This window comes from Neolamprologus brichardi, chromosome 20, assembly GCF_056152115.1.
Source record: "Neolamprologus brichardi isolate AB-2024 chromosome 20, ASM5615211v1, whole genome shotgun sequence".
Classification (NCBI taxonomy): Eukaryota; Metazoa; Chordata; class Actinopteri; order Cichliformes; family Cichlidae; genus Neolamprologus; species Neolamprologus brichardi.
In genome coordinates this window covers 31,895,190-31,909,619 of record NC_142123.1, presented here as the reverse complement: position 1 = coordinate 31,909,619, position 14,430 = coordinate 31,895,190, and the positions used below count along the sequence as shown (strand labels likewise).

At 40.2% G+C, this 14,430-nt stretch overlaps 1 protein-coding gene across 2 annotated transcripts; it reads left to right on the top strand.

Annotated features, from left to right (window-relative positions):
* Positions 1–969: 969 nt before the first annotated feature.
* On the top strand, positions 970–12,817 carry zgc:113363 (uncharacterized). 2 transcript variants are annotated; one of them, XM_006803714.3, is made up of 5 exons: positions 970–1,050; positions 4,753–4,880; positions 7,335–7,469; positions 7,558–7,779; positions 10,580–12,817. In XM_006803714.3, exons 2-5 carry the CDS (start codon positions 4,754–4,756, stop codon positions 10,858–10,860), a joined length of 765 nt encoding a protein of 254 aa, XP_006803777.1. In that variant the 5' UTR covers positions 970–1,050; position 4,753; the 3' UTR covers positions 10,861–12,817. The 2 variants fall into 2 exon arrangements, with proteins under 2 accessions (XP_006803777.1, XP_006803778.2); XM_006803715.3 differs by lacking the exon at positions 10,580–12,817 and adding an exon at positions 9,084–9,284.
* Positions 12,818–14,430: the final 1,613 nt, after the last annotated feature.

The window sequence follows — 14,430 nt, the reverse complement described above, 5'->3', positions numbered from 1 at the left end:
AAATCATGTGAATGAGCATGCACATGTGTTTGTTGTTTTTAAATGATTAACACCTGTCCCAGCTGCTACTGCGACAGGTATTAATTATTAATTATTAATTTTACGGCTGACTTGTGATCAGCTTGTGACTGTTTTGGTCTGAAATCTTCTGATGTTGTTTAATAGAAACAATCTCGGCTCTTTGCAGCTTTCCTTTTGCGCCATTGGACTGTTTCATCATGAAGTGCAGTTCTCCTTGCGTCCAGCAGGTGGCAGCAGTGAAGCACATTCAAGCCTCCGCGGCAGCTCAACATCTGCTGAAACATCTGGAATTACTCCTGAGTCCTGCAGCGGCTGCAGATTTCACAAATGCCGACCTCTTGAAACGATTTCTAATGGATTCCAGTTATAAAGCTTTACTTTTTTCTAAAAGTTTCTGCTTGTTTTTATTTTAATTATCAAAACATCTGCTTCGCATTGCTTTTGGTAAACACAGCAGTGCTGCTACAGCATCACTTCAGTCATTCATGGGTGTTCAGCAGAGCTTCTGGATGTTTTATATTCTTTATTTTTAAGCATTTTTATATTTTATAATGTCAATAAAAAGTTCCCAGAAAAAGGAATAATTTATTTCTAATTGTAAACTTGTTTTAAATTATTATGAACACTTTAATATCTGATTAATAATAATCAGTGGAATAAAAAAAAGTAATTTCATTACACAAGAAAAATTACAATCAAAGATATATAATTTTATATTATTCTGAACATTTTCACCAGGTCATCTGCTGATCGTGGGAGCTCTTCATTTCTACAGAGCTTCTGGAAAATAATACAGAGTTAAACAGGGGCCCAGCAGCTGACTGCTGCCCCGGTGACCCTGAAGAGGAGAAGCCAGCCCTGCTGCGTGTGTGTGTGTGCTTTTGTGTGTGTGTGTGCTTTTAAAGGAAGCGGAGGAGGCGGTGGTCTTCACACACATGTGAACGCTGCACACAGAAAGACAGCGAAGTGTTTATTCAGACGTGGGACGACATAACTGACGAAAGAAAGAAAGAAAGAAAGAAGCTGCAGGTGAGAAACTTCTCTTTATTTGTCCGTTTTCTCTCTGCGATTAAGTAACTTCCAGGATTTGATATTTAACAGTTTTTTAAGGTGTTTTAAAGACACCTGCATTTCACTGAAGTGTGTAATTGTAAATTTATTTAACATCTCAAACTGAGAAGTCATTTGAAAAAACGGGAAATAAAATATCTTAAACAGCTGAGTAAAGCTGTTGTTTTCCTGATTTACATCACAAATTAAACAGCGAATGCATCATTAAGGCAAAACAGAAGCTGGCTTTGGGCTCTTTATGTGTATGAATGTTTGCAGCGTTCAGGTGACGCCTCCTGCAGACTCACCTGAAACATAAGTGTACCTGAAGCTGGGAGCTAGCATGAACTCATACTGACATAATCCATGATTATTAACCTTCAGGTGATACTAGAGCAACTAAAGTGACTGTGGTCATCGATGTCTCCACTATAATACAGGTATATAATTGTAGAGGCTCTTTAAAAGTTTCTCGTGCCCATATCAGTTCCCTTCATCTATGACAGACGCTCTGAAAAATTTCTGAAATGTTGTTTATCGCAGTTTTTCGACTCATTTCCACGAGCTGAGCTGCTTTTATCTTCACTCGGGGTCTTGGTGTGTTAGCCATGGTTCACTGCAGAACATCAGTGTGGAAAAGTAAACTCAAAGCTTATAAGGTTTTGTATTTTTTAAACAGATTCCACATAATCTATCCTTATCCTTGCCACAAGATTGGCCACATTTCTGTAAAGACATCTGTAACAAGTTGTAGGAGAATTTGAATCCAGGGTTGATGATTTTGTTACGCTGTGATGTTTAAACGATGTGTCATCAGAGATTTTCAACTTCAGTGTTTCATTCATCGAGCTCTGATGTGAAACTGCAGCCAGCGTGATATCATGTTGTTGTTTGGTTGGGTGGTTCACTGGTTGGCCTCACAGCATTAAGGTCCTGGGTTAAAAACCAGCAGCTGTCTGTGTGGCTTCCTCCCTCAGACACGCGTTCTGTTAACTGGTGAATCTAAACTGGTCGCAGGTTTTAATGTGAGGGGAAGGATTGTCTGTCTCTTGGTGTTAAACTGCCGACCTGTCCAGGGTGCATACCTGCTCGCTCTGTGACAGCTGGGACAGGCGAAGAAAGTAGATGGTGGATGTTTATATTACAGATATTATGATACTGTAAATATTTGTGTTCTCTTGGTATCTGGTTGCAGAGTTTATCATTTAACCACAGTAATTGTGAGGTGGGAGTCTGATGCTGTCTCCAGCCTCGTCGCTGATCATGCAGTCTTTTGATTATTAGCAGAGCGGGACTTTCCCACCATCCTTGGAGAGACACATTCATATTCACATCATGGCTGGACTGAAGGCTTTTAAGCACCCAGTGCCTGGATCACTGAGTTACAGACCACTGCACATGGATGTTTCACACACACACACACTAGCTCAAAATCATTACAGAGAGCGCTGGAGCTCACGGGAAAATCAGAGAAAACCCACAAAAAGTCTAAAAATATCTGCTGATAAATGATGCCGCTCAAGCTTATTTAAGATGCTTTTTGTAAGGTTAATATTTTGTTTAATGCTAGTGTCCTTTTCCCATCTCTCACTCCTCTCCTCCTCCTCTGTCTTATCCTCGCCTCTTTTTTCTCCTTTTCTAACACAAAAAGTAAAAAACAAATTACAGGTGTAGGATTTGCCTTGAAGAGAAAATTCTGCCCTTGTTTCTCAAAGATTTGTTTTTTTCTGTGCAATAAAAAATAAGATAAAAGCTCATAAATAAATAGAATAGAGTTTATTTTGAACATGTAAATATAACTAAAATAACAAGAAAAACAAAGTAAAGACATCCAGTTGTCATGAATATCTCTGTGGTCATAAAGGCGCAGGATGAAGTTTACACCTGTTTGTTTCTAACGTCCTTATTTCAGATTCTATAATTTGTAAATTAATGACCAGGGTTCGACATATTTTCACAATACACATGTTTAACTACATACAAGCCTACACTCATAAGACTATTTAAGTTCTCAATAAATCTCTGTGCCTCGTGAAAATAACCTCTTTTATATTTGTTTTCTATGCCGTTGTATCTATGCGACAAATACCTTAATGAATACTCTAAACCTCGGTTACTCTCGCCTTGATCTATAACAATGAAGACGAGCTTCATAGAGCAGCTGATTTACTCTTTGAGACATCCCCTCTTACAGCAGGAATCTTAATCCCTTCACATCCAACTCACTTTTTTTCTATAAAAAGACCAAAAGCTCAGCAGCATTTAGACTTTTATGGTGAAAACAGTGTTTGGAAAGCAGAAGACATTCAAGAAGCTTGTGATGGCAGGAAAGGTCAGCTCTCCCAGTAAAGCTGCTGTGGCAAAGTTCAAACTGCTGGGATGGTGACGCTGGTTTGAAACCAGGTACGGGATCAAATTCAAAGTACACCCGGGGAAATCAGCTGATTTTTAAAAAATATTTTGTGTATTTGTTTGTCATTCAAACTTTTACCTTCATAAAGTTGCAGCCTGAGGAGAGAGGCCACTGCAAAGACTCCTGGGATGTTTCACGTTGATGTTAAAGTGTTAACTTACAGGGTCAATGCCCATATTGTGGTTATGTTGTGTTGTTGTTCATTTATGATGTGAACTGCGGTGTTTTCTTGCTTCTGGTTGGGTTGAATGTGTCTAGTGAGGGCCGCCATGACTGAGGCTGTGGCAATTAATGACCTCTGCTCACTTTTCCTGCTTCTTCATGTGCGTTACTGCTAACACACCTGCAATCTTGAAGGTTGAGTAGAGTAGAAAACACTGAAATCTCTGTGTCGCATTTTGTTTTTGCTGTTGAGTTCGTCACAATATTTTTTAAAAATTGGCAATATAGGCCATGAAAGTTTTTTTAGCTCTCAAGATCTGTTTTTCAGCACCAATATCATGGAACAAATCATAGTTTCACCAGAAAAACTGAACCAGTTTAATGTCTGTGACATGGAGGAAACACAACAGTTATTATAGTTTAACTGAAACTAAACTAACAACTAATATTTTCAATATGAGACCTGAAAAATGTTTGAACTAACTGAAACTTAACTAAATTAAAAATAATTAGACAAAACAAGTATGCTAACAAGAAATTCTACCCTGGATGTTTGATTTTGTTTTGCTGATAATTCACTGGGGAAAATCTCTAAAAGTGTGTTCTGGGTAAATTTTAAAGGCTTGTCTCACCAAGAATAAGCCGTAGCAAACGAAACGTTTCCTTCGTCCCGACTCTTTTATGCCAGGGTCGTCCCTCATGTGCTTAAAAATGAAAGTCAACCAGGAAGAATAACACAAATTAATCAGCTTTTAAAGTTTTCCTTTCCTTACAGGTACTTTCACTCCCTATAACTCTGAATACGTCCCTATATGGATGTGAACATTTCCATGACCTCAATAAATATTATTGTACAAAAAAATCGTCTAAGTGGAACTTTTCTCAGATTTTACTTATTTAGATGAAATTAATTGGCAGCAGAGTTTTAAAGGATAGTAAAGACTCAGCTGAGTCGAATGAGGAGCAAAATCCATCCAGTTCAAATCTGTATTTAAATGCTTCCACATTCAGTTATCTGTGTCTAAATTTCTGTTCAGTGCTGTTAATGAAATTCTCACTGATCAAATTAGTCACAATTATTCTCTATGCTTTAATTTCTCTGACAGGATGGATGTGACATCACATTCGACTGCATCTAACGCCACTGAAGGCGGTGAAAACAAGTCGGAAAACCAGTCAGAATGCATCGTGATCCAACCGACAGCCAACGGGACGCTCCCGCATCACAGCACAGGTGAGACAATGAGAAGGTCTGATGAGGTGAGACAGGATGAACTCGGGGCAGAGACGGGATGCGTAAACATTAGAAAGTCCCAGATAACTTTAGAAAAAAGAAAAAGAAAAAACAACTGCAGCAAGACAGAAACCATTAAGAGATCTGAGCGATGTGGTGAAGAGAGACCGTGGCATGTCTCAGACAATGGCAGGAAAAATTGGCAACAAGCAGTGGGAAGAAAACAAAAGAAAACTGATCACAAATAAAACCTGCAGGACACTGTTTACCAGCTGAATGACCGGGTGGGAAGTATTCAAGAGTTACCTCGAATCTGAAATGTCTAATCACAGCTATAAGAGGGCACACTGAAGCCAGTGTGGAGAGCCAAAACGACAAAGGCCTTGTCAGGATGGCTCCAAAAGCAACTTTACTGCAAAAATAAACATTTTACAGCCTCAACAAAATGCATTTTGGTCTCTACCCCTAGTTTTAAAACAGCTGTATGGGGTTTGGTTTTCTTACAGCACCACCGTGTGAATTTTTAAAGCGTTAAGTTTAGGTCACTTTGACTGGAAGTTGTGCCAGTAGCTGTTAGCTGGCTGATAGCATCACCGCTGCACCATGCTCCTGCTGTTAATGCTGTACCTTGTTATTAGTCACTGATATGCAGATATTAGGGGTGCAACGATACACTAAATTCACGGTTCGGTTCGATACTTTGGTGTCACGGTTCGATATTTTTTCGATACAAAAAAAATGTTCATGCCATTTTAATTTGTCATTTATTAAAATTATAAATATATATTTTAACTCAAAAGTACAGTTTTTAAATTTAATGTTGCTGAAACAACAAAGTAATAAAAAAATATATCTATCTGATGGAGAAATCACTCATCTTTGGAAAAGAGAGTTTATTACAGAGAAATGTCTCTTTCCAAAATAAAAGCTATACTATACGCTTCTTCTGGGCTATATTCTCAGCAGCATATTAAACATATCAGGTCCCCATAAGGAGAATCATGTGCTAACAGCTGTCTAAATGACTCGGCTAAAGTTTGTAGCATGCGTGCTTGTTGTTTTTGTCTGCTTCCACTTGTCTTTGCACTAGGATGATGTCGGCGTAAATGTGCAGTCATATTCGTTGTGTTCCCACTAGTGCTGTCAGCGTTAATCTCGTTAAAATGACATTAACGTCATAACGTCTCAAATCTCCGTTAACGAGCTACCGCGGATCGCCCCGTGCGTGGGGCTGGACGGCGTCAACACGTTAACGAGCTAACTGCGCTAACACACTAGTCCCCACCAATGTAATTGAGCATTGCGTGGCACATCAGACATACTGTTTTACTTTAGTCCATGACGCGCTTACCTTCAGGATCATACTTCACATGAAAACCAAAATAGTTCCAAACGCCAGATCTGAATGAGGGTGGGGGAGGTTCAATTTGCCATGTTGCAACGAGCTTAGCTTCTGTCTTGCTAGCTTGTTCTGCGCTCAGTGGATCTGCGCTCGACAGTGCAGCCTAGGCGGAGTAGTCGATCGCAGATCATCTGAGCGCTCAACATAGACAGCATCGTCAGAAGAAAAGTTGATAAAATAAATTTAAAAAATTGTATTGTTCGATACATATGCAAACCGAACCGAAAGCACTGTATCGAACGGTTCAATATCAATACGAGTATCGTTGCACCCCTCGCAGATACGTGTGTCTGTGCTTTGCACCTGTGCAGGCTGTAAATGCAGCTTTCTAACCAAGCCTAGTAGCATTGGCTGATAACTTAAAGCTAACATGGCAGTAGCTAACAGTAGCTAACACTAACAGTGACGCCTCAAAAAAGGGCTCCAAATACCACCGAATGACATCACAGCAGCTACTTTCATCTTTCATATACAGTTTGTGCAAGCATCCAGCTGTCAGCTGCTAAATGTGTGTGACTGTGTGTGTGGGCGGGGCTTAAGTGGGTGTCTGTAACCTCAGTGCAGCAGAGAGTTTTCAGACTATCTCCATGTTTCTAATGGCATCACAGAGCCTCTTAAACTCTGACCCGAGATCAGTTTAAGAGCTTCCGCCTGGATACGCATCCTGTCTGAGAGGACTTCCTGTTTCAGGACGCCACTTCTCTACTTTTCGCGCTGAGATGAGACTTAGAGGCTGGGTTTCCTCCCACTCAATAAGTTTGTGACACATAAACAAACCAAAAAGGTCAGTTTCCCCAAAATTCTCCAAACAAGAAATTCCTAAAAGAGCAGCCATATGAAGGTTTTCTGGTGCTTCGGTCTGAGTGGTTTACAAACAAGAACAGATTCTTGTTAGAGACACAGCTGACTGAAGAGGTTTGCAGCAGGATCAACAAGGAGAAACACCAGGCTGAACTAATGTAAAGACTTCCTGTGAATCAAAGGTTAAGGTAAAACAGTCTGCCCTCTCACCTACACCCAGCTCACCTGGAACCACTTGTTTCTTCCTGCAGATGAAGCTCCTCCCCCTGCCTCTCATAGGTCAGACGCTGACAGCAGTGATGACTGTTCGACAGACGGCTCCTCCACCAATGACGTCTCTCGTCTCCTGCCCGCTCAGCCCTCATCGTCACCGTGGAAACAGAAAGGTGAGTAATTGTATCTCACCGAGTGTGATGTGGCTCAGTTTGACGTCTTCTGTGATGTCACCGGTGATGTCATGTCTCTGTTTCTCAGGTGTGGACAGCTCATCGTCAACATCCCCTCCCCCCGTCTGCACTCCTCCATCTTCCTCTGTGAAATCTCCTCCTCCTCCACCTGCCTCTCGGTCGTCCACCTCTAACAGACATCATCATCACCACCACCATCAGAGCACCAAGCAGAAGCGTTTATCCTCCACTAAAAGCCAAGCCTCCTCCAAGACAGACGCCACCCACATTAAGGAGGTCGCTGGAGATGGTGAGACAATCAGATTTATAGTTTTATCGTTGTGATATGTATCCGATAATAATTTTTTAAAAGGCTTTAAAAGAAGGCACTACCTACAGGCTGCAGAGCTCATTACAGCCAGCCTGCAGCCCTGATGGTCCTCAGACAATCAGAGACTTAAGTCCTCTTCGTGAAAAGGGTCCTTTAGTTCATCCACTCCCTAAAACATGCTGTTTTGTGCCTCCTCCTTTTTTATCTTCTATTATCTTATTAGTACACTGCCCATGAACAGATGTAACAGTATTTATAGCACAAAAAGCATGTTAATGTTGGGACGGTCTCCCTGGAGTGTTCGGTTTCTCTGAAGTATGGTGGTACAGATGTTCAGCCACTGGTTTGTTGACCATTTTGCAACCTTGGGTTTGGTGGTCATTGTCCTAGTTTTTATAACCAGAATTAATTGTATCTGGATGAAATTGGCAGGTGAAATGTAGCTCTCTTTTTTTAAGTTGAGCTTTTGAAAGTAGGACTTATTAGAAGGAGTGAATGTAGGTTATGGCATTAAAGCAGGGGTGGGGAACTCCAGGCCTCGAGGATCGGTGTCCTGCAGGTTTTAGATATCACCCTGGATCAATGATATGCAATGAGATGCATAGTTCGTTACCAGTTCTCTGAAAAACACGAGACATGTTGATGAGGTAGTTTTAGCCATTTAAATCAGCTGTGTTGGATCAAGGACACATCTAAAGCCTGCAGGACACCTGGAGTCCTCATGCAGTTTCCCCAAAAAGCCAGAAGAAGAGCATAAGCATCACAGGTATTGGCTGCCTTGGACAGTTTTTTACTGTCTGAAGTTCTTTGCCTAAAGGACCAAAATCAGATCAAAGAGTAACACATATTACTGGTTTTTCCACTGCCCTATGATGACGGTGCACAGCTGGTGGTGCAGATGTTTAAACTTTAAGCCAACAGAACCAAAGAGCAGCTTCATGGCTAACATGTTTACTCCTTAATCTTCCAAATCGAGATCTTGTTTTATTTCATGATAAATTCATAAAGGTGTTTTGTTGGAATGAAAATACATTTGGCTTGATGCGTAATGAAGAATGCAATTTTTGGAACATACTTTTTATGATAGTTTTAATGAGTGGCACATTAAACTACTGCCAGATTAACAGGAAGGGCTGCTGAAGAGTCTTTGTAGGACGATAACCGTTCCAAACTGCTGCTGTGAGCCGACCTTTGCGCTCTAAATGTGATGGAACAAAAACAGATCACATATCAGACAAATGAAAACACTCCCATCTCTGTGTTTATCAGCCGTGCACCTCCAGCATGGAGGTTTGCTTATCTCTGCAGAGCACGCACGGCCGATGAACCCTCCTGCTCCTCCCAGCATCAGCCGCTCTGCTTTCTACCAACCGACTCCCCGCAGCATGACAGGGTGATAGCAGCGCCCAGTGGTCCTCAGATCTGTTAGAAGCTGCTTGTTTTCTCTCAAAGTTTAAAAGCCAGAACGTCCTGACTCTGCTCGTATGAGGCCACGTGACGAGAACTTTCTTGCTGCTTCCTGTTCATAACGGCTAAAATTCAGAGTCCTACTTCTGATTCTGACAGTAAGAAAACCCACCGCTTGTCTTTACTCAACTAAAAACTGTCTGCTTAGATAAAAAACCCTCAGATGAAACTCAATAAACAAACACACAAAGACAACAACGTGCTGAAAAATGAAGCTACAATATTTCAAGAATAGAGTCACAATGTTGCATGAAAGAACAAAAAAAAAGTCACCATCTCTTAAATCTGTGAAACTAAAAGTCATCTAGTTTCATTTTTTAGTTTTCCAGAGTTTTTATGCAATAACACTGAAACAATACAATGTGAAAAAAAGTTACATGGAGAAAAAGTTGTGTTAATGTAACATTAAGCCACTTGTTAAAGATGTTAAAGAATTAAAATAATTCATTTACACTTATTTTGTGTCATATGTATACCATTACAATGTTCATTCAATGTGACAGTTATTCAAGGATATAAAGGATAAATGTGTCATGCTTGGTATAAAGGAGGTATCGAGAAAAGCCATTTAAAAAGCCAATTTAACCAGGTCAAACTACATTAAAGGCACATGGGAACAATGGTTAAATAAAGAGACGATTTAACAAAGAAAAGGGGAAAAACTACTAAATACAGAGAGGTTTGATTGGGTAATTCGACACAGGTGGAACTAATTAAGGTGCCGCAAACAATCTTGAAAGGAAGAAAAGCAGGAAATAAAACCAGAATAGGACACATGAGGAAACTAAGCTTTAAAGTGAAACAGGAAGTGAACAAAACACATGAATCTAACACAGCAGAAACTACAAATATCAAGGCCAACTACAAAACTAGCTAATATAGTAGGAACTGTGACAAGATAGGGATTATGTTGACTTTTGATTCAATTCAGTTCAATTCAATTCAGGTTTATTTATAGTGCCAAATAACAACAACGGTCACCTTAAGATCCTTTATATTGTAAAGACCCTGCAATACTACAGAGAAAACCCCAAAACTCATCCCAGCCCCTATGAGCAACTTGGAAATCGTGGGAAGGAAACGCTCCCTTCTAAGAGGAGGAAACCTCGGGCAGAACCAGGATCAGGGAGAGGCGGCCATCTGGCACAGCTACTCTACTAGAATTCAAGAATGAGAATGCCGAGCACGAAAGGAGTATTAGAGGTCATTTGAAAGAAAATGCTGCAGTTTAAAAAAAAAAAAAAGGTAACTGCTAACTGATCATCTCAGTGACTGGTCACCTGACTTCCTAACCAATCGGTTGTCTTTACAGACTGTTGCGCCCACTGTCTCCTCGCCTGTCTCTTCTGCGAGCTGCTGTCCATGTGTTCGGCTGTGGGAGACTGTCTGGTGTGTGGAATGGGCGGGGCCGGGTGCTGCGACGCTGCGGCTGGCGGTTGCTGCTGCTGCTGCGTGGAGGCCGCAGGGGAGGCAGCCTGCACCGAGGAGGCGTGTCAGGCAGTGTTGGATTGTGGGATAATTGAAAATTGCTGCGGCTCATCCGACTGCTTGGAGATCTGTTTAGAGTGCTGCTCCATCTGCTTCCCAACATAGAGCAGCCAATCAGAGAAGGACTACAAAATGATGTCAAGGTGTGCTAATGATGTGGACTCCAGCACACTTCACTGACCAGGAGGCCGATTACAGACTGCACTTAACTTGGCCTCAGCTGGTTTTGTCTGGTTTGGTTCTCCAAGTCTACAGGAAAAAAAATATTATTTTGAGTTTTCATCAGAATGAAAACCAGTTTTTGGTCACTTTTATGTGCACAAAAACCTGCAATCTGAACAAATGCAGGGTTCAGATGATGGAATAAGTATTTATATAAAAATCTGAGGAACTTTAATACATAGAGGCAGCAACGGTTTGTAGTTTCCACCACACAAGGTTGAATTAACTTCCTCAGGGATCTCAAATCTGCTTGTCTGCTTGCTGACATTAATACACATTCACATGTCCAAATGCTCCATTTGAGTTTAGCTCCAACAGCCTGGTCTCCCAGGTGTTACAGTCAAGCACAGGATCCAGGCACCCATTAAAGAAATGATTTAGAAGCTTGAATGGATTTAGATGTTAGCCGTAAGATAGTTATCTAGATATCTAAAGATGAAATGTCATGTTCTGGTGATCATATGTTTACTAAGTCTGTCACGACAGGTCTACACCTACTCAAAAAGAAGGTCAAATTCTTCCAACAGCAGTAAAAGTATCAGTGTTGCTGTTTTCACACATGTAGGCAATCCCTACTAAGTAATATGTAGTTACCCTATCATCAGATTGCTAATATAAACAGTAGAATAAGGAATGTATGAAAAAAGTTTAGGTTTAAGTGTCAGCCGTTATGAAAATTAATAAAAATAATAGAAAAGTAGCCTTCATATTGATGTGGCTCAAAGGGTGGAGGATGCCAGGATGAAGTGCCAAAAATGGCCTAAACAAAGAGAATACGAGAATAGCCAACTTATAAATTAATATATTCGTACATTGTTTGGTATCAAAAAAAGTATCTAATAGATAAAAAATATTATCCAAAGCTTTATGCTGATACCAAAATCTTAAAGGTTTGATTTATTTGTAGCACTCTGAAATATTTTATGTTAAAGACGTAAGAGGTGCAGGGTGAATAAATCTTTAGACCACGTTATGCAGCACAATGAAAAGACACAAGTGCCTCTGAAAACACATGATCACCTCAGGCATCCTATGACTCCACAGACAATCACAGATAAACTGACAGAAAAGTATGGAAGCCCGTTTCCGCCACTAAAAAAAAAAAAAAGGATCCATAATTCCAGATTTTGAATTATTTTCTCGAAATTTCGAGATACTTTCTCAAAATTTCGACATATTAACTCAAAATTTCGACTTATTAACTCAAAATTTTGAGAAAAGTAACTCGAAATTTCGAGTTAGCGCTGCCAATCAGTAATCTACGTGAATGACGTCATTTCCTTGTTACCCAGAAGCTGAAGCCCTCAGCTACAAATGCTACAGCTAAGCTACTGGTATTACATCCAGTCGTGAATGCACAGATTGCTGAGTGTTTTCAGCGTGGCTTCACAAATGATGAAATCCCTGTGTTTACTTGAAATTTTGAGAAAAGTAACTTGAAATTTTGAGCTATCTTTCTCGAAATTTCGAGTTATGAATACTAGTTTTTTTGTTTTTATTTAATGGCAGAAACAGGCTTCCATAGAAAGTAATCTTCAGCGATTCTGAATAATAGTTTAGGACATTTGTCTGATACCAGAATGTTAAATGGGAATATCTGACAGCTTCTCATGACAGTAAACTCCACATCCGAGCATTTTGTACTGTTGAATGACAGCCAGGTGGACTAATCGCACACCCTGATCACGATTTGTCCTGTGTTACATTGTCACAGCTCCTGGGCTTGCTTAGGTAAATGACTTCTAACCTTTATCAGAGTTACAGCAGTTTTACATTCTCTGAATTTTGTTTTCCTGCTGAGCTGTTGAACGCTGCACAAATAAAACTCAGAGTTTCTAAAGCCAGTGCCATCGTGTCTCTGATTGACAGCTCAGCGGGGGGAGCAGGGCCGGGTGGAGCAGGAAGTAACTCCTGTGGGGACAGGAAGCGGGTGTGTTTGTCAAAGCAGCGTGCCAGGATGTCCAAACAGGAAGCAGGAAATCACTGGAGAGACAATGGTACCTGACCTCTGACACCCGGGACAGGCCAACATCAAAGAGAGATACATGCACACGTTTGTCCGTTTGTCCTGGCGAGCACTGTGATCAACGTACTGCTTTCCCCGGCCCCTGAACCAGAACGTGGATCTAATCTGACCCTTTAGACAGCCTCTGGAGCTCTGACCCTCACTTTTCAAAGAGTGTCCCCATTTTCCAAAATGTCCTCACAGCATTTGACCCGGATCATTGTCCCCACAATGGTAGTTAAACCAGAATAAACACATGGTAACCAAAACAGCTGTGACATTTTCCCACAGACTGCTTCTAGATTCAAACATGTCAGTGTTTTTTTCACTGGCAGGTTGATCCACAATTGCTGCTGTCATGTATGAAACAGATCATGTCCTGGAAAAAGGTCTTTTTTAAGCTAAAACTAAACTCAAATCCACATGTTTATATAAATCAGGGCCTGGAGCCAGATGTATATAAACATGTGGATTTGAGTTTAATTAAACTCAAATAAATTTTAATGTAGGTTATAAAGTTAAAGGTTAACTGTTTTATCTTTACTTTTTGTTTCACCTCAAACATTCAGCATTTTTATATAAGTAGGTTTTTGGCTTTGTAATAGCCTGCTCGTAAAACTATAATAATCTAGATGCATTAGTTTGCTTGACTAAATGATTTGATGGTGAAGCAATTTTATATTCTTGTGGAAATTTGTATTTTACAATTCAATTCAATTCAATAAAACTTTATTGATCCTGAAGGTTGACTCCAAAGGAACTTGGGACATGCTTCAATGTTATCCAGAGCATTTTCAGGGACAGTAAATTTAACACAAGTCATTTATTTAAATATTTAAGGCCAGTGAACAAATATTTCCTGCATTTATGAATTTTTGATTGCTTCTTTATCCACATTACACTAAATCCCTACAGCCACTCTTGTGGGCGGTGGAACCACAGGAGAGCTGGCCTCAACTGGCCTCCAACCCACTCCACTGGTGTTTCCTTTATAGAGGTCTTGTGAATCACACTTCATCTGGATGAGGAGGCTGAGGCAAATCAAGGACTTGAGAGTTTATTTATCATGGCTCCTATGATTTCCTGTGAAATCATTGTGCAGGGAGAAGTTTAAGTACAATTTTACTTCCGGGACATTTTTGTAATGGAGGTTTTCTTTTGTTTTGTTTTTTTTAACAATGCTATTATAGAAATTTTACTTCATTAAAGCTCCTGAGTACCTCTTGAATAATTCTTCCAATTTCCTGGCATATAAATGGATGTTTGTTATGGACTTACATAGACTGTAATGATGTTTTGTTAATCAGCAGAATGGCTCCCCCTGCTGGACATGAACAGAGTGACTCCTGTCTGGTCTAAGTGTTAGATGCTGTAAAGAGACTGTTTTTCTCTACATATTACTTTATTGTAACAATTAGCAGCTTTCAGAACACTTGCACACCTTTTGC

Excerpts from the sequence above, each read along its gene's own strand:
- zgc:113363 (XM_006803714.3), top strand. The coding sequence starts at position 4,754 with ATGGATGTGACATCACATTCGACTGCATCTAACGCCACTGAAGGCGGT. Across the intron at positions 4,881-7,334 it reads GCTCCCGCATCACAGCACAG|ATGAAGCTCCTCCCCCTGCC; the intron begins GTGAGACAATGA and ends TTCTTCCTGCAG. Across the intron at positions 7,470-7,557 it reads GTCACCGTGGAAACAGAAAG|GTGTGGACAGCTCATCGTCA; the intron begins GTGAGTAATTGT and ends TCTGTTTCTCAG.